Consider the following 27,669-nt stretch of genomic DNA (forward strand, 5'->3'; position numbering starts at 1 on the left):
CTGAAAGTCTGATAACTAAAGAACTAAAAGTAAAACGATAACTGAATGTTGACAGCGTAATCCGACAAGCATGGAGTGCAACAGAGCTTCGTTAAACCAACTGTAACAAGTATAATAAAAAAAAAGAGAGAGAGAAAGAGATTAGTGCATACGAGAGACAATGGAACTTTACGCAGAACTGAATTCGGCCGCGAAACTTCCATTTCGCGGCAGAACACAGCCGTGACAGCAAACAACATTGTTACAATGCACGCGAAATGTTTTTTGAAAAAAGGGAGGCGGAAAAAGAAACGTTCAGCAAACTCAGCCTTGTATATATATATATTTGCGTTTTCCTTTTCCAATCGGAGCAACACGGAGCAATCCACAAGCGCCAAAGCGTAGGCAACATTCGACCCACAAACGCTCACACAGATTCACACAGGAATAGAAAGAAAAAGAAAGAGAGAAAGAAAGAAAGAGGAAAAGAGAGAAAAAGAGAGACAAGAGTGTTCAGCACGGACGGACCGGACGCACGCTTAGAGACGAACGTACACGGGCTTGGGAGCCGCACGTACGATGGTACGATTCAATCGCAACCTTAATTAGCACACTCAATTAAACACACACGAGCGCGCAGCTCGGACCCGCACCGCAACCCGGCAGAGACTGTGCCGCACGCGTGGAGTTTTTGCGTTTAAACTGCGTTAGAGAATCGAATTACGGACAATTACACGCCGGTTGAGCGAACTGTTTGTTTCGCGCAAACCGAATTAAAGAGAGGGCGAAAAGCGTCATGACGAAGTACGTAGGAGATCAAGCGGGGAGAATAACTTCTGCGGCTTCTCTTTAGAAGTATATATATTCCCACAGCTGTCGACCCTCTTACGCGTTATATCTTTGTAACTTGTAACAGCTTTTCGAACTTTTTTTTCTCAAATAATAAATTAAAGTTTATCTCTTCGATGCATTAATACTGAATAAGAAGAAATATAATTAAACAACAAGCAGAAAAAAAATTATCATCGAGAAATCGAAACCTTCGCAGAAACTTCCAGTCAATAAAATTTTGTAGTTTATAATAGTAATTTTATGAAGCCATCTTTTATGATTAGATTGATTATTCAAATTAAAAATTTAATCAAGAAAATCGGGAATTCTCTTTCACAGAGTGCTTCTTCTTTTGTGATACATTTGTTAAATATTGCGAAGGTAACATTACATAGAAACACATATCGCACGCTGGTTAGACATACTACACGGCTGGTTAGACTTTTATAGTTCTCTATATAGTTATAAACTTTACATTGTCTTCGTAAATGTGCGAGTTCGAAGGAGCGTTGTACAATATGACGGAAGATAGCAGCACGTCGGAGTAATATGCGTTCTCAGATCCAACACGTGCCGCACTAAAATCGTACGAGAGCTCAACTTTCCATTTGCTATCAGCGTGGATACCTCCTCCGATTTCGCTATTCTCCCGCGCGGATTGCGGTGGAAGCGTTTATTGGAAGATCGTACCGGAGCCCGTTCTCTTCCGCCTTTATCGCGCTTTAATAAATATGGATAAATTCCTTTCTCATTAATGGGAAATGCAAGCTTTCAACGTGCTGAACCGGAAGATTCTTTTTTAACAAAATCTTCAGGATATGTGAAAATACCTCCATCTATCCCGGAGCTATCTAAAGATTAAGCATCCACTTCGTGAAGCATCCGCGCCGAGAAGAGTTCCCATTGTCGGACTCATACATCGAACAGTTACGACCGAGTTAAGCTCTTCGCGAAGCGATCGGCATCGACCAGAGATATTCCCGGACGATCGGAGCATATTATAGGCGATATCGTATCACAGCATCTCCGTTCTTGCCCAGCCCATTTCCAGCGGGAGGCAGCACAGGGTAGATCGCGTGACAACCGCATTGTCTATGACGAAATTCTCGATGCCTGTTTACCGCCACTTGCCCCGAGTGCACAGGAAGACAATGGCCGGACGAAAAAAGTCCGATACTTCGGGCGAGTGCGGCGGGACGAGTATATAAGCGCTCGCTACAAGAGATGAGCCGCTTTCTAAGACTTGAACTTGAAGAGGTGCACCCTCGAGACTGATGCATCGAAGGGGGGGAGGGAATATAGAGAGGACGTAGGAGAGGGATACTTTGATTATTTCTCATGTATGAAACTTTTCGCACACCAAGCAAGGATGAGTCAGAATTAATTGAATACACCACGGCGTTAATGTAATTAAAATTTGATTTACTCCTCGGTTACTCGCCCTGTTTTTTGTGCAAATAATGAACAATAACGCGCTTGCATCATCCAAAATTAAAATAATTATAGCAGAAAGGATGGAGTACTATTGTACATCGCAGTACATTAATAAAGCTTGAACCATTTTTTTAAATTAAATATTATAATTCAAGTAATTATAAGAATATTTTTTAGCAACAGTAAATTTTATATAAATTTTATTAAATACTTTAATTTCAAAATTAACAAACGTTTATTGGCTACCAAAAATATATTGTAGTAGATTTTATTATCTAAATACATTTCCAATGCTTTTTTATACACGAGTAATTTATACTTTTATCATATAAATTTAAATGTAATATAAAATATAATATAATATTTTAATAAAAATATTTATGTACAATTATAAAATTTTAACAATAACATTAATGCATAATATATTTTTATACGTTACTCAATATAAATATGTGAAAACTATATAAATTCAATAGAAATATTTTCTACAAATATACATATAAATCATCTAGTAAAATTTTTAATTATTCATTCATTGGAAAACATTCATTATAGGTTTAGTACAAATGTAAAAGCTTTATTTTTTTCCTAAACTATATTAATTTACGTAAAGTAAATAATTAAATAAAGAATCTTCAATATACGTAATAACTTCCAATTAAAAATTGCTTTATTGAATATTAAAGAATATTATTTTATTAAATGTTATATTCAGCTGTATATTGTTACGTGGATAAATGAAAATATAATTAAAGCATGGATTATAAACGCGTTAAAGCTACAGTTAAAGCCATCAAGAATTAACGCGTTCGGCAAACTCTTCGACGTATAAATTATCGATTCTTATTGGAATAAATTATCGGACTCTTAGACACTCTTAAAAGCTTGCGCGGAAACTTTCTATCTCAGTAAATATCGGATATTTTGCGAGACGAGTTTTATTTCCTCACCTTTCTTACTCTTGAAAAGAAATTTCCAACTGTGCTTACGCATCAACCTCCTGTTTCCATCGGCAATCTAAAAATCCCGTTTACGCCACTGATTGCACTGTTCTATCGTTATCTCTCGCGCGGAAAACTTTTGCGAACCGAATGCTGAAAAGTTGTCAAACTAAGTGACGTGCTAAAGAAAGGAGCGCCGCGCTAGTCAAGAAAACATTGTTATTCCTGTGAAAATCGTTTCGAGACCTGACAGAACACATCATTAGATGCATCTCGCAAGATGGCCGACAAAAGATATTTGGCCGTAAGTTTCTAAAAGCATATAAAGTTAACTAGTTTTCGTTAAAAGCTTATAATATTTCTCCCAAACTTCAATGTTTTATAATTTCTTAGTAATTTATTATATATTTCAATTAGAATTCTATTATTATATCATTACATTATAATTCATACAATTAAAATTAAGACATATTAAATTGTTTCATTATATGTTATTAATATATATATATACAATTATTAGAATTCTATTATTATATTATTATATTATAATTCATGCAATATTAAAATTAAGAAATATTAAATTGTTTCATTATACAATTATTAATATACACATATACATGTAATGTTTAATTTATTAAAATCTTTCAACGTCCACAAATATTCGTCGTTCAAATATTATTAATGGCTCAGTGACACAAACGCCATATTTCCTGACTCGGTTTCTAATAATAAATAATTTGACGAAAACCGCAATTCATTGTAATAGATATGTTATACGTATCAAATTACTTTGTCAGCAGTTACGACATGGTTGCAAAAGCCATTTATACTGGATACATTTTTTAAACACGTTAGAAAAAACATTCTACAATTTATAAACATATCGTGTGTATATTTAGAAAAATTTGCTGTGCAATAAACGCATACGCAGCCGCATTAACTGTACACAATTATTCGTTAACGGAAAATGCAAAAGACACATTTTCCGCCATAAAAGAGACAGCTGACGCAGCGTTAAAAATTTCTCGCGAGTCAGAACGATTTAGTATCCTACACATCACGCTATTTCATAGATTAAACAACGCCTGACCTTCAACGTTCGTGGAAATGAAGCTCATAAAAGAATTGAAAGACTCACCTTTCGTCCTGACCGTTTCTTTTATCGACGTTCTCACGCGCACACAACGCGCCAATTCCCAAAATTTCCGACGCGAGAAAATAGACATTAATTTTTCATCGAAGTCGGACCGTCGTGTTTCCTTTCAAAACGCGTCCCCGCTATCGAACAACGTTTATTCACCCTAATCCGACCTCCGACAGTAAAGTCAGCGATATCAAGAAATAAAGTTTGCGCTTATCGAGAGCAAGTAACCGTGTCATTTTGGAGATACTTAATTACAAAAATATTGCGAGATAAAACTGATGAAACTTTCGGACTCTCACGCGAAAAACGAAGATTGGACGTTCCTTTTGAAACAAACCGAGACAGCGAGGCGATTTCGAATGTGAAAAACAAACGAGTGTAAAACAAACGCGACATCACGTCCATCAGGGCATCAATTAATTGACTCTCGAGAGTCTTCGGTATCGGACAACGCGGGTTTACCCTGGCGTTCCATTTTGACGAACGTCATTAATTTTGAACGGCCGCGCAACCGTGTCACGTTACATCTTTTCGGCACTTTGTTAACGATGATTAAAATTAATTGAGATCTGCCCCCCTCTCCTATCGAGTTGATGGCGATCCGCTCGAGCGGCGGGAAATCGCGCGGGAGGGGGGGGGCGTAACACATTCTCTCTTTTTTTTACATCGCGCCAACTCTCGCGGCGTTAATTAAAAACAATAAAATATTTTCACAAAGGGACTGTTAACGACGCGCTCTCCGGCTTTTAATAAAAAAATAATGAACAATGACGCGCAATTATCGCCAGTTCATTTACATAACGCCGCTCATCCCCCAATTACTCCACGCGTTCGCAAACTTTCGCAAATTATTTCGCATATAATGAAATAACATTGTAATTATGCGTAATGCGATAGCTATTTTCATTACGTGTAATGCAATACATGCAACGGCTATCTCACTTCGCTTATTATCAGCGCGGGCTTCATTCGCGCTCTCCTAAAACCGCCCCGGCATTTGTAAACCAAATTCAACCGCAACGTGTATTAACGCTGGGTCGATTTAGGCTAAAAACATTTTCTTTCCGAGTTTTGATTTCTTGCAATGTGGAAAGATTGTGTAATAATAATTTGTGCGAATTCGGAAAAAATTTCCGACGCGAAAACAAGAACAAAATATCTTTCTAAAATAATATATATCGTGTTGAAGTCCATACAGTTCTTTATGTATAATTAATAATCTTTAAACACTTCTTTTGCATTCTTCTAAGATATATAGATATCAACGCGCGAACTCCATTTAATCGTTATAATCGCTCCCACATGCATCCGAAGTTGCGGAGTTTCGTGGTTTTCGCTTGTCGCCCCAGAATCTTGAATGGATTGCGTTTCGGTGTTTGAGGCTCGCTCGTACACATACAGAGTGAAATCGCATAAAAGCATCGAGTCGGATTTCCATTAGTTTAATTACGGGAGGGAAGGATATAGTCGATACCGATAAGGAACAGCCGTGTTTTCGGGAACTGCAGCCGAGACAGCAGCTATACGAGGCAATTCCAACGAGAACGGAAACTCGCGCACCCTATATCATTATCGAAGGGCAAATACGTACTCGTGTATACAGTCGAACACCCTCATATGTATATGGCTGTATAATCGCACGCGAGAATTGCATTATGAGGATTGCTCGATTATTCCTGGAATTCTTTCTCAATTTTCCGAGTTACGTGCCGTTTCACAATATTTCGCAAACATATTATGTCGCTTATCTGTTTCGCCGTTACAGAGGACCGGCACTTGTTACGCGTTTTAGTCGCAACTAAATTTAGCGGAAAATATTCAGCGACGCGAAACTTTCGTCGGGCACGTATCTTGGAAACGCCCGCGTTCCTTAAACTTTCCTCGCTCCGAGCTAAAACACGCGCGAGAAATATTATCGATAAAGTACGAAGGATATGGCGTCATGGGAACGGAATTCCATTTTCTATAGTAAATCGTAAATTGGCCTTCCGGCTAGGTATGTAATTAAAAAGCTGCATGCATTCGAAATGATTCGCATTGTAAACTGTAACGCGGAATGGAAAAAAAAAAGAACAACATCGGAGAACGCCGACGGGGGCCGGTGGTGAACGAGAGAGTACAGCAAACGTTAGCGGCGATGGTTACGACCGGCTGGAAATAGTCAGCGGGAGGGAGCGGGAGAGGGACACAAAACCCATCTGAAAGCTACACCATCGTCTCCTCCAACGCGAGAGTACCAACGCTTCGTTCGTCTACGAGCGAACAAAGCGCGAAAGCTGCGGCCTACAAACGTGGCGCGCTGGAAATGCCGCGCGGGAGTCTACAACAATGGTTATTGTTTCGGAGGCCGTACTGTGTAACCGGGCTAATAAAATAGAGAAGAGGAGCTCGCGCGAGCAGGGCGGGCGGGCGGGCGCGGAAAACGCGGCGTGCAGCAACGGGTGAGGGCGAACGTCGGAAAATCAGTGGGCAATAGGAAAGCGTCAACGATGCGGCTAACTGCGAAATCGGGGCAACCCAAGTTCACCCTCTAGTCGTTATTCCGATGCAGTGCAATAGTCGCTTATATACCGCGCCTATACTGTTAAGCTCTTTTTACCGTTCATGATTGTGCATATTTATCGAGAAGCTTACGCGGCGCTTGAGCATTTTCGGGCCGCCGCGTTCCAGGTTAAGGGGGTAGTACAGACTGGGAATTTCAAAAGATCTTTTTTTTTTATTGCGTATTTTAAAAGTGTTATCCTTTACGCGTATTTTAAGCCCTTGCCGATTGCAAAAGTCCAAAAATGGACGAAGTTATAGCCGTTGGAGCGAAGTAGTGTCGGCCGCTAAACCAGTCTGAGACGCCGCCGTCAAAACTTTAAACGCGTTTATCTCGAAACGACTTTTTTTGAAACGGTGTAAACGATTCCAAACGTATTTTTATTCCAGCTGTCTTGGCGTTTGGCTTACATCAATATAACAACACAATGCTCAGGTTAATTGACGTAGAGTTTTTTGTCCCCAATAAACCAATCTTTTCTTTCAGTGCATGTGTTAATAACAATATATAAAAAAAAACCATTTGGTTTTTCGGCACAAAATAAACTTCTTTTTGTTAAGTGCTATAACTTTCACAATTTTTAACATTTTTACAATTTTCGAACGTCAACCTGTGGAGAATACATTTAAATTTAATACCCTTTTTGAGTTTTTCATTTCAGACACGCCGCACAGAAGCTACTGGCTACACCGCAGTCGAGCGCGCGCGCAAAGAGCAGATGACTCATAACTCCTACATTTCTTAAGGTAGTTCGATGATGAACGACTTTTGCCAAAAGTGATAGGTTTTATTTTTTATATCGAAAGAAGGAACTCTTCTGAATCAATTAAGCCCAAAAAGAAGATAATTCATCGTCCCGTTCTCAAGATATTTAATTTCAAAATTAGGTGATTTTAACATTGGTCTAATAAGAAAAGAGATATTTTCCTATGATCAACACGAGTTTGCAAAAAATCTTTTGCCAAAAATGTCCGAGCAATATATATCGATAGAAAGAGGACACTGTGAGAAAGCCTATAGTTGAAGGTGAACACAATCCACCGTAGTTTTTTTTAATTTATAATAATTAAAGTTTGGTTTCCGGTGCTCAAGCGCTGATTTTCACAACTCGAGCGTGGCGACGTGGCAACGCCGCACGCTGGGATCGTCGGCATAAGGTTAGGTGCACGTTAGGTGTGAGTGAGCGCAAAGACAAACAAGTGTACCAACCGCACAAACTGTTTGGCGTTGCCAAGTCGCTGCCCTCATCTCGTACATGAGGGCAGCGAGGAAAATTGTTTATGTAAAAAATTACATGCACCTTGTGGCAAAATTACTGTACTTCAGTAAATCGCCATAATAACGCAATAATTCAATCGAAATTATCTCCAAAGTAGAGCACTCAAGAGTTGGCACAAGTTGAAAATTAGTCAAGCGACGCATTAACATACACTTCATTTTAATCTATTTCATTATTCTACAACGTAAAAATTACTTACTAATGGTCTTTTTGCGTCGTTACGAAGCTTTGCAATGCATTATCCTATTTTTTTATGATCATATAAATGATTTGATAAAAAAATCATAAACATTGTTGTGACTTCGGCCCTTCATCATCGAACTACCTTAATATTTTTCCATATAAAAAATACTGTATATGCACCTAAACAACATGTACTTCAATATCGTATACGAACCTGATTGGCCTACCACTTTGTCACAAATAAATCTTGAAATTGACCCTCCGCCAGACTGATGTACTACCCCCTTAATGCAGTTGCAGAAAATTTCCTGCAATGGCACGTACGTGGTGCCGCAGATACGGCATATTCTAATGTTGTTCTATTATCGCGTAAAGTCACACATAAAGTAAATGACGATGAGTATCGATCGAATAAGATGAAAATCATCGTGAAACTATTTCGCGTCAAACGTATACGAGTTTAGTATACAATTAAATTTTTAATAGCTTTTTATATATTATACTATAGAGGTGTTTATGTTATATTGGAAGAGAGATATCACTGGTGAATTTTCTATTTAGGGAACTCGTCTGTTTAGGAGGAGATAGGCGGTTCTCTCCGAAATAAGAAAGTTGTATATCTTCACGCGCGCGAAATTCGGGAAGAAATGGAAAAAGATGGATGGCCTGAGATACATCGTTAGTCGCTTGAGCATTAAATTATCGAGACGCGAACAATGCTTGATCGATTGTGATGGATCCATCCATTTCACTGATATTCGGCGCAAGCATATCATTATATGTTTTTGATTAAAATGCAAAAGAATTATTGATTCAACGATTGGTCTTTCCACCAACAATAAAGTACAAAAATTAAAGTAAGCCAGATAACAGACAAAATTCGAGCAGAGATAATAGAAGAGTGTCGACGTTAAATATTCATTCAATGCTCATGCATAGACCGCAAAATAAATCGGCGCGACGGAGACACCTCTGGAAAAATGATAATAAGAAAGAAGGGCGGGCCACGTCGGGAACGTAATAAGGGATCCATTCGAAGTTTATAAACTGAATATTATTGAGATACTATATAGCTACCGGTATAGCGAAAAGCGCCGTGACAGTGAGCGATGAGGTATCTCGCAGTTCTCCGATTTTCTATTAAACGTCGATTCATTTATGGAATATTCGATGCGACGTGTCTCGCGCGACGATGAGGGACGCCGCGAGGCTGAGCCGACATAGAAAATTCAAATCAACCCTCGTCGCGCTCAAGAATTTTTCGCGAAAAGCTCCTAATCCGTGAGTCATTCGCGGATTTCTTCCAAATCGCGAGAGCATTTCTCGTTATTTGAATAAACATAATAATAATAATAAAAGAAATAACGTGGACTCTAATTTATTTAGATATTCTCACTAGGTGTAAGTTAATTATAGAAGTAAATCATAATTCACTTCTAATAATTTTTAGAATTCGTTAATTGAAGTATGACTTTATTTTTTGCGAGGCCACGCCGAAACAAATTCAGCGAGAGCTAATTCGAAGAAAATTTATAAAGTTCGTTATAGAAAACAGAGAAAGCACAAACGCGACGTACGTAATCAAATTAGGTACTTGACGCAACCGGAAAGAAGTCGGGACACGAGAGAGTTTGGCAAACGCGGCATGCCAACGGGGGCCCGGAGGACCCGTCAAATTTCAGGCAATATTGTCGATTGTTCCGACGTGTTTCGACGACAATAACCTGCTCGAGACGACAATAACGCGCTCCCGGGGGCAAAGGACCTCCGATCGAGCATGCAGCGCGACGTGTCCGGCCCTAATTCCACTGTTTGCGTATGCAAACGAAGAGACGAGGTCACCGACGGGGTGCCAGGATATTCATGCGCATTTCCATCCTCTTCGTTTTGTCGTGCAGCCATGTACGATCAAGTGAACAATCGTGGCTCGATAAGGGCACACCGTTACAAACGAGAATATCGAAATACAATTTGAAATAAAGTCATTGCGCATATGGGATATATTACAGGTAGATAAATTTGATTTGATTACACGCGGCATCCGAATTCTTACATTACAATGAATAACGGACAAATTGACGAATATCCAGAAACGGAGGGAGAAAGAGGGAAAAGTAATAAATAAAGTGCTAAAGGGAACGCGAGAGAATGCGGAGTTTGGAAAATTAAGCGAATTTATTATGGCGTCGCATACGCCGCGCTCTCGTTGTTAATCAATTAGCCGACGTCTCTGCCGGCGCGAATCAGGAGAGTATAACATTTATTAATAAACGCGACGAACGAACGGTTACGGAGACGGATGAAACTCGGCCCTGTGTACACCTGCACGTCGCGAATGGAAATTAATTCGTCGCTCTCCGCAACAATCAAATCGTTCCCGAATTTGATGCACGCGCGCGCGTGCGATGCGTGCGTCTGACAGGTGGGCGGCCGCGGCGTGCGGTGGCGCGCGCGGGACGCAAGTGGAAATAATACGAATGACGTCAGAGCGCCTCGGGAGTTCGAGCGGGGCCGCCGGATCCCGGTATATACGCGCGGGATCAACCGACCCGGACACGATTAACGCAAGGAAAATATAAAACACACCGTCGGGGGAACGATCGACCAGGCCTGGACGTACTCGGGAGGACAACGCTTTGTGAAACGACGCGGCCTTTAGGCGAGAAAGAAAACGCCCCGCCGGCGAATGTAAAATATCCTTCCGGTCGAACGGTCGCAGAAATTGATCAAAGTGACGCGCGAAAAATCGATCCTCAACGTAATCTTCGCTGCGCGAAACATCAAGCGGAAACCCCGCGGGCCCCCGTCCGCGAGTGCTGTTCCAAACAGCGGCGGCGAGATTAATTACAAAAATATATTTGTGACAAGACGAAGCTATCAAATCTTCATCGATACAGTCAGAAGGGGATAGCTATGTTTGTTACACAGAAGAAACAATTATAGCGGGATAAATTTAAAGTTTATCATTTATGGCTTCTTTGGTTTATATCGTGACAGTTATAATAAATACCGTTATATGGCTCTCTAATCTAAAAGCGAGACTGAAGTTAATAAAATATAAATATTAATCAGATAAAAAGATTAAGATGTGGAGATTTAACGGGGGTAAGAAGCTTCGCCGGTGGTTATAGCTGCGAGAACACGGCACTCGCGCGCTCTATAGTACCGACGGGCATTGTGTATTAAAATTAAGGGAATACATTAAGCGAGTTAATGTTATTCAGCTTTTTGTTCGCGGCAGCGCTTCTATACAAGCGGGTTCTTTGCCGACAGCCCGAACACGCCCTTTTTTCTCTCACGCTCCCTTTTCCGAGATGAATCCGCGCGCGTTGTATATACTTCCCGCAACGAGCCGACAAACTTCTTTGCATTGAACTCTTAAAAACCTTATACAGCGTGTCGCAGAACTATCTCCACTTTTCTCAACTATACCAGAAGATGAATTACGAAGGATGTTTTCAATATCGAAGTTTAGAATATCCCTCTACATGAGCTAAGATACGGTTACTTCTCGAATATGAAGTCGATCTTCTTTTCGAGAGGGATGATCGAACGGCGAGCAATAAAAAGCACGAGTACAATAATATAATATTCAGTTAATTTCAAGCGCAATTTTTTACTTTTATAATAATGGAAATGACGTTTTACGCCGGACTTCGAGATAGCTTTATATTTTATGCGGTTATCCTTCGCTGGAAATAGTTTAATTAAAGTTAAAGTAACCACCGCGGGAAATACGATACCGCGGAAAAATACAATGACTCGGCCCGAAGAAAAAGAATCGAGAATAACGCAGAGTATCTCGGAGCCTCTCAATCGCTAACTACCTATCGTTGAAAGCACGCCTCGTCGATCTGCTTGAAAGGGTGCACCCCCCCTTCTGCACTCGTAAAAAGAAACAGAACGCATTCTTTTGCGACAACGAAGATAAGTTGTACAAGTTATCTGTTGTAATAAGATCTCACCTTTCACGACTTTTCCGTGGCGATCATTTCAGACAGACCCTTATTCCGTTCCGTGTACAATTGAAGGTAACTCGAATTATCTTATATACATATGCCCTCCACACAATCTGCACTCAATTATTTTATTTATCGATCTACTCTCCGGCGGAAAAGATTCCGAGAATAGCCACGTGTAAAAACAAAATGTGCATTCAAGCAGATTTGCATTCGGGATTTCATTGGCAAACTAATAACGTTTGCGAACTGAAACGCTGAATAGTAACAACGCAAATTCGCTAAGCATCGGTAATGCGGTTGCAGCTGTAAACAACGCTAGAAAATCTGGAAAATTGCAGTCACGTATTAACAACGCATACGCGCGTATGATGACCAGTGAAATTCACCGCACGATCGATTATTAGCTCGCTTTTCTACCGTTAGAAAATTGGAAATGTAAAAGGTAATTGATCATTTCTCTTACACAGAAAATCCAGTCTTTACGACTTTTTGGTTTGATATAATGGCGAATGTCATATACGTAACTTTATATATTTAAAAGGAGAAAAGACTATTATCCATTAAAAAAAAATTAATGTAATAAGATATTAACGTTAATATACTTCATACAAGGTATAATTTACTGTACTTTATACAGTTACACTTTTTGCACACATAATTTAATATTACTTTAATATCTTATTTTCTTCTTTACACAGTTGTAGAGATTTACTCTATCCTAATTTTAATTAATTTTTTTATTATCTTAACATAATTGCATCCCTCGCTTGCAGCATTATGACTGCAACTATTAGCTTTCGCGCGAAGTTGACGTAAGTAGCATAATGGAATTTTGATGGCTGTTGTTGCTTGTTTATTTCAGAACGTGGAGAAGATCGCCGAGTAAATTAGACGCGCCAGCGCAAACGCCCGTCCCACGCCGGTTAGCCAATACGCCCGTGCTCACCCCTCACTTCCGCGTTGGAAATATTTCAGACGGAATTTTAATTAATATCTCGCGGCTTGTAGGGCGCTCTCGCACAAGAGTGCAGTGTGAAGCTGTGTAAAAGCCGAGGGATAAAAGGCGATACCCGATGCTCCAAAGAGATCCGCCAGGGGTGCTTTTATATCGGCACTAAAACGTTCCAATTGCTCCGAGGGAGGAAAAAACCGTAGAGACGTGAGAAACGGCGAGAGAACGCGCAATAGTCTCTCTTTTTTTTATATATAGAAATGTTTACAATAATCACTAAAAATTGCCCGCAACGATTTTATAGTCGGCCTGTCAAAAAACTGTCGGTAGAAAATATCAGTTTGAGAACGATCGACGGTGCTTTTGCGTGGACTAAACTCGAAATTGTTTCATGCGATCGATCTGTTTCGTACGCGTTGACGCTTGCCTTTTTAAATAAACATACGATGATAAGGCACAGCTAGAAATTGTAATTGGTACTTTGATTGTATTTTCCTTGGTATATTTTCGTATCATCGCGAAACTCAGTTTCTTTGTTGAGGTTACCGCAGGATAAATCGACTCACCTTTATTCCGAGAGTAGGCGTCAGCATCCCGTAGTCCGTAATGGGTGGCAGCATAACAGGGGGTAGGTTTGTCATCATCATACTGTCTAAATTCTTCGCACGTATTTTCCGTCGATGTATCGAACACAGATCAATTCTATTGCTTATTAGACCTACCTGAAACACGAAAAAAAATAAGAAACGTTAAAAGACGCTTCAAAACAATTAAATTTTGAAAAAAAAAATGTTTCGCAACTTTTAACTTAATAATCGAAAAAATTGTTATAGAGAGTTGCAAGAGATATCATCGAAAATAGAATTCTATAAAAATAGAAACTGTTTGATATCTCGAAACTAACTTAATATTTTAAAACTAAAAAATTTAACGCGATAAAATATCCCAATTGCTAGCAATACCGCATTCGTTTACAATAACAGTTGCTAAAACGCGGACAATATTTGCCGCGACCGCATCGACTGACAGACTTGTCACTTTGTGAGCTAAATCACTGAAACGCCAATCGATTGTGGTGCTCCGTTCTACAAAGCGCCGATGGAAGCTTCCGACAAAGGGCCGCGGAATAGTTTCGTATCCCCCAACTTTTCCATAAACCGGTAACGCACTGTTGACATTTTCCAACATAGTCCAAAACTTGCGGCAGAGAGCGGGGTCTCCGAGAGAATTCGGCTAAAATTTTGTCGCAACCCCTTGCCGGCGCCGGTCTCCGGTTATACAGTCGCGTATAGTTGTGCCTCAATTATACAAACCACCCAATTACAAAATTAATCCATTAAGCCCGACGGTATCACGAGGTTAGGCTTTTGCCACGGAGGTGCCTGCGACTAAGTTTAAACGTATAGATCGGATCGCGGGAAAGTCGACGAGCTGTGTGCGTCAAAGATCGCGCGATTACGATTGCATTAGTTAATAAAGCCACGATTGAGAGCGTGTCAGAATTTGAGATTGATTACCTTCGATAGCGAAGAATCCGAAAGCGAAGGAGCGATTGATTAAATAAGAGTACCCTCGAAATAATATAGCGAGTTTATAACGAGATTGTTTTAAACTGTCTCTTTCTCTCATTACGTGCATGTCTTTGAAATTCATATAGTCATCGCAGCATCAGCCAAGAAAGAAATATTGACCGATTAATTAATTTTTAAAATCTATACATAACATCCACAGTATTCAAACAATAAAATGTCTATAATATTCTATGTTAATGATTACTACATTTTATAATTGCCCTTTTAGTATTTTGACAAAAAGTTCAGGTATTTTATATTCAAAAAGTAAGTTTCTTTGAGAGAGAGAGAGAGAGAGAGAGAGAGAGAGAGATATGAATTAATATTAAAGCAGCTATTGTTTTCTTGTCAAAACTTTTGTCGTCTTTCTATACCTGCAAGATGGATACGAATATACATTCACAAGTCAACAGCTGGCATCGTGTATCCTCTGCACCCTGACCAACGTGGGACGTCCGTATCGTTTGGCCACGTTCGCGCATCGCACGACGGCAACCCTCCGTGTCGAGAATTCGTGACGGAATCGTTTCGGCGCGGAATCTTCGATCCCGGGGTGCGACGTAGTCACGTATCGCATCGGCTCTGAGCCGGTCTAAGTGCTCTTCAATTACGCGGCGACGCAAGCAATTATGAGCGTAATCCTTTAAGATTTACATGGCAGACACGCGCCCGCGCGACGCAGGCGGACCCGGGTTTTAGAATCGGCGTGCGGCGGGAGGAACGAGACCGAGGAAGAGGCGGAGGGGAGCACTTCCGGCGGCTACGGGCATACGGGAACACCGTGGAAACATGGCGTTCGCGGAAATAGAGATTTCGCGGGGGATCTTACCTCGGATTTGCCGGTTAAGCCGCCTCGAATCGTGCTCAGTGTTCCCGTCCCTCTCTCTCTTTCTCTCTCCCTCTTTCTCTCTCTCTCCCTCTATCTATCCCTATCCTCTTCTGCACTCTCTCCTCGACATTTCTCTCTCCCACCCACTCGTCTCTTACTTTTAGATCGCCGAGAGCCACGTGACACCAATCTAAGTTTCGAAGTGTTCGCTCTTTCTATTTCTATCTCTTTCCCTCTCTTTCTCTCGCTCGCATCCCTCTCTACTTCATAGTGTCCTGCTTTTGCACTCCACTGCTCTCGCACTGTCTCATTTTCTCACTCTGTGACGTCAAGCGAGATTGTTCGTTCGCAAAAGTTGGCCAAGTTGCTAAACACGACGCTGAGAGTGACCGTAAAGCCGTAAACAATGGAGAGGACACAATTGTCGGTATGGCCATTGAAATGACCAATCGCTGGGTGTGTAAATTTCATATTAATTACGCGGATAAAGCGCATAATACGTTATAATTAGATGATATTTCATTTGTAGCGCGTATCGCGCTTTTAAACCTGCCTACAATAGCCCTGCTAATTCTAAAATAACTGTACGAATCAACGAGATAATTCGTGACAGATCGATAGAACGATGCCGTGAAATGAGACGAGTTTATGTACGAGAGACGACACGAATAACGCGAATATCGCATCACACACGTGTCCCGATCCTGATCTATTCAGATAATCTTCAGAAAGTTCGCGAGGTATCTGCAGTCGTGTGCAAACGACTCGTGAAAAAAATTCAGACTTTTCTCTCGAACGAATAAAGAGAAAGACTCGGAGACCTTTCTGGATGGGTTAAAAAGCCGGGCGACAGTAATATCGAGGCCGCGTTTCAATAAACAAAGAAACAAACGGGCAAACGGGACGGCGAGGTGCGATCGGGCGCGTAATAAATTACCGCAACGATCGGCGGGGAATATGAGGCGGCACTTTAATGCACCCGCGAGATCACGCGCGGCCGCATGGTCCCCGTGTGTATCTATTGTGCAGCAGCAGCAGCCCAGGTATAGGGAAATCGAAATGCGTCTGGCGGCCGTTCCGCGCCCCATTTTCCCGCCCGTCTCGTGTGCTTTTTTCCTCAACGGCACCGGATATTTTATTCAACGGCACTCCGTTCGCGCGCCGTTTGATATTGCAGTCTCATTGCATAAAATCCAAGACCTGCATAAAACAGCCCTTCGCGCCCCCCTTCCACGCGATTCGACGCGGCTCCCGCGCGGACACCCCGGGAACACGGCCGGAAGACCGCCGTTACGGCCGTAGAATGGTGGGATGCTCGCGCCACGATCGAATCCCGAAAAAGATTTTCAAATGCAATTTCCGACGAAGTGCGTCAACTCATTAATGCCCCGAGTAACATTTCTTGCTGAAACGGCCAGCTGATGCAAAGAATCTCTTCGTATCTCCGTGTTTCCCGTCGCTGTATTTATCGTATTAAAATGCAATTCTATTATCGTTGTTCCCCGTGTAAACCGTGTAGTATCAAACGCGCGGCATCGTCACGCCCAAGTGAAGGGTTAACGCGTTATCAGTGTACCTCTCATTGAATTTTTCCGTGGCTTGAATTCCAACGGAAATATGTGGAATACGCGTGCCGTCCCAGGGTAGATAAAACGACTTTTGAAAAATAGTTCACATATTGAAAAATGATTCACAACAACGCGCGCCGGCCATATATACACATAAAGCGGACGAATAATAAACGAGAGACTCTGCGTATTGCGCCTGCGGAAGAATACACAATGTATCTCATACGGATCATTTTATATTATTTTCTAATACTAAATCTCAAAAATTTTTTTAATAAATGCCAGGAAATCGTCCATTTTTTTAAATTGTTGACGCGACGATGAAAAACCAAGTATACGTCACACGAGAATTAAGTAGTGGATATGTTCGATGCAACCTGTCTGCTTTGTAAAAAACAAAAATTTAATTTATAAGAATATATATGAATTTAATATTACCGGATCGTATAATAAATAATACGACGTTTCAACGTCAGTTCAATTATATAACTATTTTTCTACTACATTAATTAGGCGTAATTATACAATGTAGACAGATTTCTATTTCACCGCATATCTACGATTAAGGATCATCCTGCATGATGGAGGAGCAGAAACAGCGATCCTTCAGCAAAATCTTCCAATATTTCTTCATCTCGTATTATCTTGAGCGCAGCAGCAGCTCATCGCGTGAGAGTGCAGTGATAAAACAAGTTATCGTTATAACAGCGAGATATATGTGATATACTTCGCCATAGGAAAATGTACGTGGATTTTTCATATGTGCGCTCACATTAAAGCGAAAGATTGATAAAGGGTAATCGCCAGCAGCAGCGGTATCAACACCTGGCACTTATAAATCGCAATATCAATACTGCAATTATCCGCGAGCTGAGCTTTATTATTCACTATAGTTCTTTTCCTCTCATCGCAATGAAACAAAAAAAACACAGTTGCAAAAAAAACGTAATCCGCACGAGCCCCCGTACAAAGCAAGGCGATCGGCGTTTTCAAAAAGTCATCCGAGCATAAAATATCACGCAGAGTCGCAAATTGCAATCGCCAATTAGGATTATACGCCGGATGGTCGTTCGGTCAACGATATTCGCGGTATTACGACTCGCGAGCGCGTATATCGAATTGGAAGCCTTGATATCGACCGCGACACTCATCATCCGGGATCACGGGCCCATAATCCGAATCGATCCCGCGACAATAGCTAGGCATACAAGAGCGGGAGCTTTTTTATGGATTTGGCCCATAGGTTAAATCCGAAGGATTAAGCCCGGCTGAATTGAGTCCGGCAAACCTGATCTCTCGTTGTCCACTAACGTGACTTCGCTCGCGGATCTCCTGTTCGCGCAAAATTCGTTAATTATATAGCGACTTGAAAATTCGCCAAAATGGGAGATTTTTAAAAAAAGAAATTTCTAATATCTAATATCATTCTAAAATTTACCTTCCACCTGCAATTTGTCACTACCGCGACATTCATTCGAAATGTCAGATTGAACGAGCTGCGATAGATACGGTCCGTTGTAGTACGTATATACGTAGGTTTGTTTCAAATAAAAAGATTCGATCCGCAGAGTTAATTCGCAACAACGCAAATCCGTCAGGACATCCCGGTTCTTTTCCGGACAGCAGACCTGACCTTTTAGTCGCGGTGCAGTGGTTGCGCGTCTCCGCGACACAAGTGCGTATGATAATGCACATACGCGACCATGCAGACGGTGCACGCACTCCGAATAGCAAGTTCAAAGCAACAATTGCGCGCGTTATTCCGCATTGATACGGATAAAACGACTGTATAGCATGTCCACCGTCCATGGCACCCGGTCCTTCTCTTGCGATCCCCGTTTCCCATTCTTCTTCCTCCTATCTCTTTCTCCTGCTACCTCCCTCCTGTTCTCGTACGCGCCACCCTCTACGTTTCTCCCTCTTTTCCCCCTTTTCACCCTATATCGCGCATTTCCCTCCGGCCACGCTCGATTTCCGCATTCTCTCTTTGCCCTCGTTCAATCTGCCGCATGCCTCTCTACGCTTTTCGTGCTTAATTCTGATGGCATACCGGCACTTTTTCCGTCGCTACAGTTTGCATTTGATTAATTCTGCATTCACTTACAGTTAATTCGGCACTGATTAACTCCGCTTCTGCCAAGAAAACATGCAGACGTATAAAGAAAGAAATAACATTAACTCAAAAAATATCTCAGAGATGTAAATCTGTATATTTATTTAGTGAGCGATCTGAATTCCTAGAAAAAGACCCCGTGGTATAGTCCATCACAAAAAAGAAAAAGGAACGAATGAACTTTATCCTAATGTCTTCGCAAGCGGGAGAGAGGTACGCGGTCGTTTAATGGAGGCAAAGGTGGGAATAAAAGTGTCAAAGTCGACGGTTCCTAAAGGACGGAGTTGACGCGCGCGTTATTTCGGGAGGTACGAAACGGGCTCCTCGCACCAATGACAAATTGAACGTGTCGCAGCTTTCAAAGGGAATTTTGGAAAAAAATTCTTCCTTTTTTTTCGCCCGTTACACGACGCAGTGATGTATTATCGGCACGAGTTGCGACGTTTCCCCGACGCAAAAATAAATTCCTCCCGTGCTTTCTCTTCGCAACGTTCGAGCACGGTCGACGCACTTGCCGTTTCCAACCATTTCTGCAATTCACTGTACATCCAAAAAAGACTTCAGACAAAAACAGATGCTACGAGAAATATGAGCTATCCCAAAAACGATGTATACATGCAAAGAGATAAATCGTGATGTCTTTCCACGAAATTCAAGTTACTAATTCATACCAGCTATTTAAATAATTAAATGAATTTTCAATATTGTAGTATTATGTGCGCACATATATCGCAATACAAATATTTCTGATGATATAACAAAGCATACGTACTACTGAATCAATAGTTATTTAAGAAAAGATCATGCGGCTCTTAAAAGAGGCTGACTATACACGAGCATGTACTACTGCAGACGTAACAGATACTTAGCCTGTGTCGCTATTACTTATGCTTCTTCGAGAATAAAAGTTTTATAAAGCGTGCGAGGCAATAAAATAAAAATGCAGTTTACGAAATTTTTTATGCAGCGTCTAAATTTAGTGCCTCTCTGCGTACTTACGTTATGTTTATTCTCTTTCACCCCTTAAAAATATTTTCCGCAAGAGTACAACACTCGTCGAGAGCACATAGAACGGAAGCAGCGTCGGTATACAGGGAAGGGAACGATTCTTGGTCAGCATGGCCCGGAGGAGATGACGCGTGTTTTCAATTATTTCACACAGCGATCGGGGAGAGTACGTCAAAACGGCTGAGAGAACCGTCGGGGTGCACGGTGTCGAGGCAATTTACATTTTTAGCCATTATTCGAGCCATTTCAGCGCCGTCAGCTCGGTCAAACGTAATACACCCGCGCTCATCCCCCTTTTTCCCAGCCCTTTTTCCATCCCTCTCTCCTTTCTCACTCTCTTGCACACACCCTCCTCGCACAAATACCGATTTCACGATCGTCTCGTTGAAGTTAGCGTACCTGTTGCCGGATACGACGGGGGTAGCACGGTATTGATTAAACGTCGCGGGTTGAGAAAATTCTATCTTAAATCTCCGTCGTGTTGGTTTAATTGAATTATTCGGTTAAATTAAATTATTATTTTATTTTATTTTAATTATATATATATTCGCGCAAAGTGTGTTGCCCCTTCTCTCGCGCTGTTTCTCGTTTTTCACTATTATTATAATACTTGGATCAATTTGACAAATACAAGCTAACTATACCTATAATCCGCCGAGCGTTTCCTCCGCCTGAACAAGCAGGAGGAAGACAGAAAGGAGGGCAAGTACCCATGGAATCCTAGAGAAACCTCTTGCTTCCTTCCAGCTATTCCCAGAGGAGTAACGGGTACCTAAGTTAGGCACGGATCGTTAATTCTGCTATGAATATGCCGAGTTACGGCACAGTTGCGATCTTACTTAACTGATATATCCTCTAGCTATCGTCTTCTGACTGTTTTGACTACGAGTTTATCTCAACTAACTATCTAAAAACATCATGATCTATCCATTACGTAATGATGCGCAAATGGATTCGTTTGCTGGATTTGCTATTGATATTAATCACTGAAATTTGCTGAAACGTGTACAAGTGTCGCCGACGTTATTCTCAACGTGTAGCAATACAGTGGAAGATCACGATGATTAACGTCATTATCGGACCGATGAAAGATCAATTTACATCATTCATCAAAATGCCTTAATACCAGGAAATTCCCGATTGTGCGTCAGACAATCGCCTCATGGGCTTCCATTATCGCAGGCCGATGTCCCATTATAACGATTGTTACTGGGACGGTAACGTCGACAAAGCGCCAACGGTCGCGGTTCGGTTTCTCTGAAAGTGCAAAACGCGCATAGAAACATTAGCGTCGGACATTAACGGACGCTAATGTACTCGCAATCGAAGTAATCGACGTTCGATAGACGGCCGCCGCGCCGCGCCGCCGTGTTTCGCGATTATCGGTACGCGATCTCGCAAATCTGACGGATCCCGGGCAACAGGTTCCGCGCGCGGCTCGCTGCAACGACCACCGCGCCGCATTGAATTGAATTCCAGCCAGATTGTAAATGCGATTGCGGCGGCACGCGCCACGTTACGACATTAAAGCGCGCCGGCGTCATCGCGGATAATCGATCGCCATTGTTTCGCGAGAAATCTGCTGCGAAATTACCATTACGTTTATAGAACGTTGTGTTTCCCACGGTGTATTCACTCTTTACATTTAATTCAATTGCTCACGATATACACATACATATAAGATTGAATGGTATAATTCGCAAAATAAAACTCCCTTTACGTGCCAATTTGCGTGCGCTATTATTTTCACTTTACCTTTGACAAAAAGAGTTGGCTCTCTTGTAGAATCATAAAAAGGTATTTGAATTAAAGATGAAAAAACTCGATTCTGCGTTAAATAACGCGTCCCCATCTCGCGCACCCCAAGGTCTGAGATATCCATAATTTCGAGGACAAATACATATCTTTAATATCAGCATTTATGAAAGAAAGCAAATAATTTAATTAGGAAGGGTCTTTCCCTCCCTCCCCCTCGCTGTAAAAAGCGGAAGGATCGTGAAAACATGGCAATGATATATCTAAAGAGTCGTTTTTGAACGGCAGAGCCTCTCCGAGCATCTTGGCGGAATGCATTACGCAATCCTTATATAGACGGCGCCGAAGGAAATGTGTCCCAGACGAGAAGGCGTCATCCTGCGAAAGCGTGCACGGGTTTATAATGTAATAAATTGCGGTTCGTTAAACAGTTAATGGAGTTCGTCTAGCGGCACCCCCGCCGTCGATGGAATTACGAAGAGGCGACGGCGACGGCGACGGCGACGGCGGCGGCGGCGGCGGCGGCAGTGGCGGCGGTAGCTTTCCCTTAAGGCCTATCTACATAAGACGCAGAACGCGAGTCGCAAGACACACGCACAGTCTACATGTCAATCTAACAAAGAGGTTAGATTGATATGTAGACTGTGTGTGTGTGTCTTGCGACTTACGTTCTGCGTCCTATGTAGATAGGCCTTTACACGGTACGCTTAGCGAATTATTATCGACAGGTTAATCCTTTGGTTACGAGCAGCTGCAAAGAATGTGCCCCACGGCTATTGAGCTAAGAACATGCAACAGTGAAAACTAACGCTTACCCTTGAGCTTCAGTAGAGCGAAATAGTGGTAAAGTTAATAATATATCAGGAATTTTAGAGGAGGTACAATGCTTGACATTTTGATGTAAAAATGCCAAGAAAGAAAAAAAAGACTTATATTTTGGAAAAATAAGAAGAAATATTAAAATTTTTATATTTTTAGTGCTTATAATCGTGAAAAAAGAGTACTACAACACACACAAAGCAGCTTAATCTTATATATACAAAATAAAAATTCTGCAATTTTATAATAAACTGGGAGTAGCCTCCGTTTCCTATTCGTCTCTAGGAAGAGCGAGAATGCAAAAAAATATCTTCCATTATCTTTAAGCAAAATGCGAAAACAAGATTCTTTTAATAAATTTACCGCAAAAACACGTGGCAGCGCGGCGATTTAATATCGGCTCAGAAGGACAATGCCGTCAGAATATCTTTGTGAGGCGCAAGCTTAATTACCTTCGGCATCTCGCGCCCCTATCTCCGAGCGCAACAAGCCCTCTCCCCCTTCCGCAGAAATATACTATCTTTCTGCCGCAGATAGCTGGTACCGAGAGAGCTAGTGCGGAGCTTCTCGACCCCTTTTTGGCCCCCCGTCTTTATATACGTACACGTGTACTTGCGCGCACACGTACATTCCGCTATATGTGTCTTAGTCCCGCCAACGTCGCCGCAGCCTCAAAACATAATTAAAATTTTCTAATTAAGAATTTCGATAAGGAAGCGGGCGCTCGCTTCTATATCCCGCAAAATAGACGGCTTTGCCTTGTCAGGACCTCGTCCTTTCTTCCCATGTCCCCTCGCCGACGAATTCTTCGCAACCCCTGTTCGCCTTTGCCTCCGTTTAATATCGAGGCCGTCCCTGATGCACCCTCTACCGTTTACCGAATTAACGAATTCGGCGAACGTTACGCCCAAAGGCAGCTTCTCTGTCCCCTTTTCATTCTTCTCGAGACTTAACCGAAAGTTAGTATCTCAGTGTTTGATTTAATTCGGCCGTTTATTTTATAGTTTTGTAATCACAGCATATAATCTTGCGTATATGTTTAAATTACTATCGGTATTATCCTTATCCTTTCTTTGACAAATATTATTATATGATCCAAAATGTTCAAATAGAAATCAATCACACACCCTCTCTCACTAAAGACTCTTGAGTGACAATTAGCGTTACGGCTAATAAACAATCGATCAAAATACATCGCAAATAAGAATGAAAAATATATCGAGACAGACGCGCTTCAGAAATTACAGAGATATACACATCTCGTGCCGAAATCGCACATTATCGTCGAATATCGAGACGTCGGATATGAAGGCTCGAAGAGGGATAATCGAAGGACCGGCGCTCCGGATCGCGCGAGATCAATCGTGCAAATTACGAAGAGACGCGAAATACGCGGTGTGTTACGTTTCCAACTGTATCCCAACCGCCGCCGCAACTCCTGGGACGAAGACTTAATCAGAATAACCGAGATTCCAGACTCTGGGACTCCGAGCCTCCAAAGCACCCAATTCCGGGTTAACCTCGTTCGTCCTTGTAACTAAGTGCCGCGATCCTGTCGTGGATTCTCGTTTCGGTACTTAATCGACTGCTCATACGCGTCGTTGATCGAAAACCAAAATTCCCCATCGATCGATCGGCACGGATGTCGACAAATTGAAACGTGTAGAATTCAATAATTAGATCCTTGAAGAGAGGAAAATGTTCTAGATCTGCATGTGCAGTATACAAGATAAGAAAAGACATATATGTTTCCATGGTCTCTATTAAACAAATTATCGAGCAAATTATTATCAAAATGAGTAGAATATTTTTTACAACATATTATAAATTATTAATTATCCAGCAATTACGTGAAAGCACGATTTTTTTCCAGAAAATAAAAACTCATATACTCGTGTAGGAAATAAATCTGCGATTGGCAGTTTTTATCGGGAACGTTTCACCAATATCAGGCTGAAAAAGTTGATGGTCGAATGTATATTCGAAAGAGCCCAATTAATGCGCGTTTGATTCGTATACAAATTAGTGTATTTGCCAGTATTGCTCTCTAATAATTATTGCTTCTCTCTCTGTAAAACACACATTTTTGGAATACATCGAATATAAAAAATAATAATCCAAGCTCTAATAAAGATTTTTATGATTAATCCGATCCTTATATATCTTGGAACAGTTGAAGAAAAAAAATTCATAAAAAGACCAAATATTCAAGAGACCAAAAACTCGCATTATAAAATACTTCAAAATTGGCCAAGGAATTTATAATCTAGAGAAAATACGCGACGTGTCTGATACATTCTGCATATTTGTGATATAATATCCTTAATAAAGCTTTCGATGAAAAATGTCTTTTCGAAATTCCTCAAGGACCCCATTAACGCGCGAGAATTTCACCAACACACTTACGGGGTTAAGAATGTCGATGAACCGAAAGGATTTTATCCCTATAACGACGGCAATGAATCTGGGGCAACTCGCTCGAATGATCGCGTACCGTTTCCATTTTTCCAATAGATTGCGCATACGTCGGAGGTGCATGTATACGTAAAAGTTTTATCTTCTGTCCGTATGTATGAGAGTTTTACCTCGCGAGAAAGAAGCGCGGATGCCAGATGATGTAAACGAGACGCAAAAGAAGCAATCCCTGATATACACAGCGAAATGAGGTAACATTAGCGGCGTTCCAGGCAAACGAACACGAGGGATTTACCGCGCGAATGACTGGTATCGGTGGAACTCTGTTTTTCACCCTCTCCCCCCCTTCTCTCTCCTCTGCCCTGCGCTCTGACGGAAAATTGGAGCCCGACACTAATTGAAAGTCGATTGAATGCGATGAATGCATCGGTTGGTTTGGCATCGACTCCCCGCCCTCCTGCTCCATCCGGAAATCGCGGCATTCTCATTTCTTCCTCTCTCCCGCCTGGTAGTCTCTGTCTTTGTTGCCGCGGGAAAATACACGGAAAAGCTTTCGATTCGAGCCCGGTGATCTCTTTGTGCCGAGCGAAATACGGCGGGGGAGTATTTAACCCTTAACCGCGGGGGTCTGGTTTGCACTTTGGCCGGAATGCAATCCGCGAATTACAGATCCCTGACGCGAGTTTATTTTACATTTGCGTTTAAAACGAATAATTTGCGTTGAGAGAGCGCAATGTCTCTCGTTTAGCATTTATTTCCAAGATCACAAAGCAGCAAGTGAAGAACTTTTTTGTCACATATACTGCATGCATATACGCAATGCATATCCCTTTATATTTAACCCTTAACGTGTACACGTGGGTGTACGGTGTCCGAACCAAAGTGATATCTGCTCGTAACTGTGAAACTTGCAAGAGAGAGCCTGTTAGAAGATATTAAATAAACAATGTTTATCAAAATGACTGTAAAATCGTCAACTACAATATGACAGATGTTTCTCATAAATTTTTTTAGATTTTTTAAAATACGTTAAGATAAGGAAAAATAGCGTTAAACGCGATAGATATCCACGTATACACTTATAGAAGGTACCGAAAAAACGTATACACTTTATAAGGATTAAATTAATTACAGCCTTGTATTTTTATTTTATAAATGCTTTTAATGCACGGAAATAACGGTTTTGCTGAAGTATCTAAAAGTTTAGCTAGATACAGATCTGAAAATAATTTTTTGCACCATCAAAATAATTATAGTAGAGGTCGCTGAAGTATGATGATAATATACTGTAAAAAAAATTTGATATTTTAGCAATCAGTTTGAGTGTTCTACATAATTATTTTAATGGTGCAACAAAATTATTTTCAGATCTGTATCTAGCTAAATTTTTAGATATTTTAGCACAACCGTTCTTTCCGTGTGGCATTGGCAATTATTCTTAAACATTAGCGATTCAATTAACGTAATAGATTCCAAAAAGTCAACAGGACGAAGGACATCGTCAGCAAGAAGATGACTGATCAATCGTCGACTCGACTACTGAAATTCGACAAAAACCTATTTAAGAATAACGACCGCGCTCCAATACTTGGAGAGGTGGCAGTTGTGTGCCGCCACGTCGTATTTTGACGCATCTGCGATTTCTGCCGACGACACTGATACAGTTTCAAGACCCACGCCAATAAGTTTCCCAAAGCACTTGGAGACGCCACGAAGCCCTCTCACGCCCGCGCGCCCTCGATGTGTAATTAGTTATTACTAATCGCCGTGAGTAGTTCGGCAGTAGTTCGATTTGCGGGCGCATTCGCGTCGCGACGCATTGACGAGACGAGGCAGGGGAGAGAGACGGCGGATTTCAGAAACTCACGTCAGAAGGGTAAAGGTTGTGCTCCTCGCTCAAGTAGCCGAGTTATATGCGGAAACTCGTATCTTCCGTTTAGCGATGACATGCACGTGTTTTGCATCTCGAGTGACGTAACGAGATTCAAAGCATGAATTTAATCCACACGTCAGTTTTCGATTACCCTTTATATCCCTCCTCTTATTCGTATGTTAATGAAGAATCATACACGACGGCGATCCCGCGGATGATACTGAGAATGATCTAATTAGCAGTTTAAACATTACGTTTCTGTCATTCATATAGGGTTGTGAAAACAGAAGCTACGACCGAGAAGAATGATCGCCTTCATTGCTTTATCGCAAGACCAAACTTACACCGAGAGATAAGTTGCCTTCGAGATGTGCCATGAAAACAAAGAATAACACATAGCGGCTTTACTTTAAAAAGTGTATACTAATGACGCGTCATTGCGACAATAAAAAATCTTGTCGGTAATCAGCT

At 41.3% G+C, this 27,669-nt stretch overlaps 1 protein-coding gene across 5 annotated transcripts in view; it reads right to left on the minus strand.

The window, feature by feature from the left end:
• The window catches only part of Heph (polypyrimidine tract-binding protein 1 heph), a 459,111-nt gene that overhangs the window by 264,494 nt on the left and 166,948 nt on the right, over positions 1 to 27,669 (minus strand). For 4 of the 5 annotated variants that reach the window (XM_077414712.1, XM_077414715.1, XM_077414714.1 and 1 more), the window contains one exon: positions 13,814 to 13,969. The exons of the other annotated variant lie outside the window; for it this stretch is intronic. In XM_077414712.1, coding sequence (XP_077270838.1) covers positions 13,814 to 13,894 — 81 coding nt within the window. In that variant the 5' untranslated portion in view covers positions 13,895 to 13,969. The remainder of the gene's footprint in view (positions 1 to 13,813; positions 13,970 to 27,669) is intronic. 5 annotated transcript variants of the gene reach the window in all.

The sequence above is a fragment of the Temnothorax americanus genome, unplaced genomic scaffold, assembly GCF_048541705.1.
Source record: "Temnothorax americanus isolate GAGA-0224 unplaced genomic scaffold, ASM4854170v1 Scaffold37, whole genome shotgun sequence".
NCBI lineage: Eukaryota > Metazoa > Arthropoda > Insecta > Hymenoptera > Formicidae > Temnothorax > Temnothorax americanus.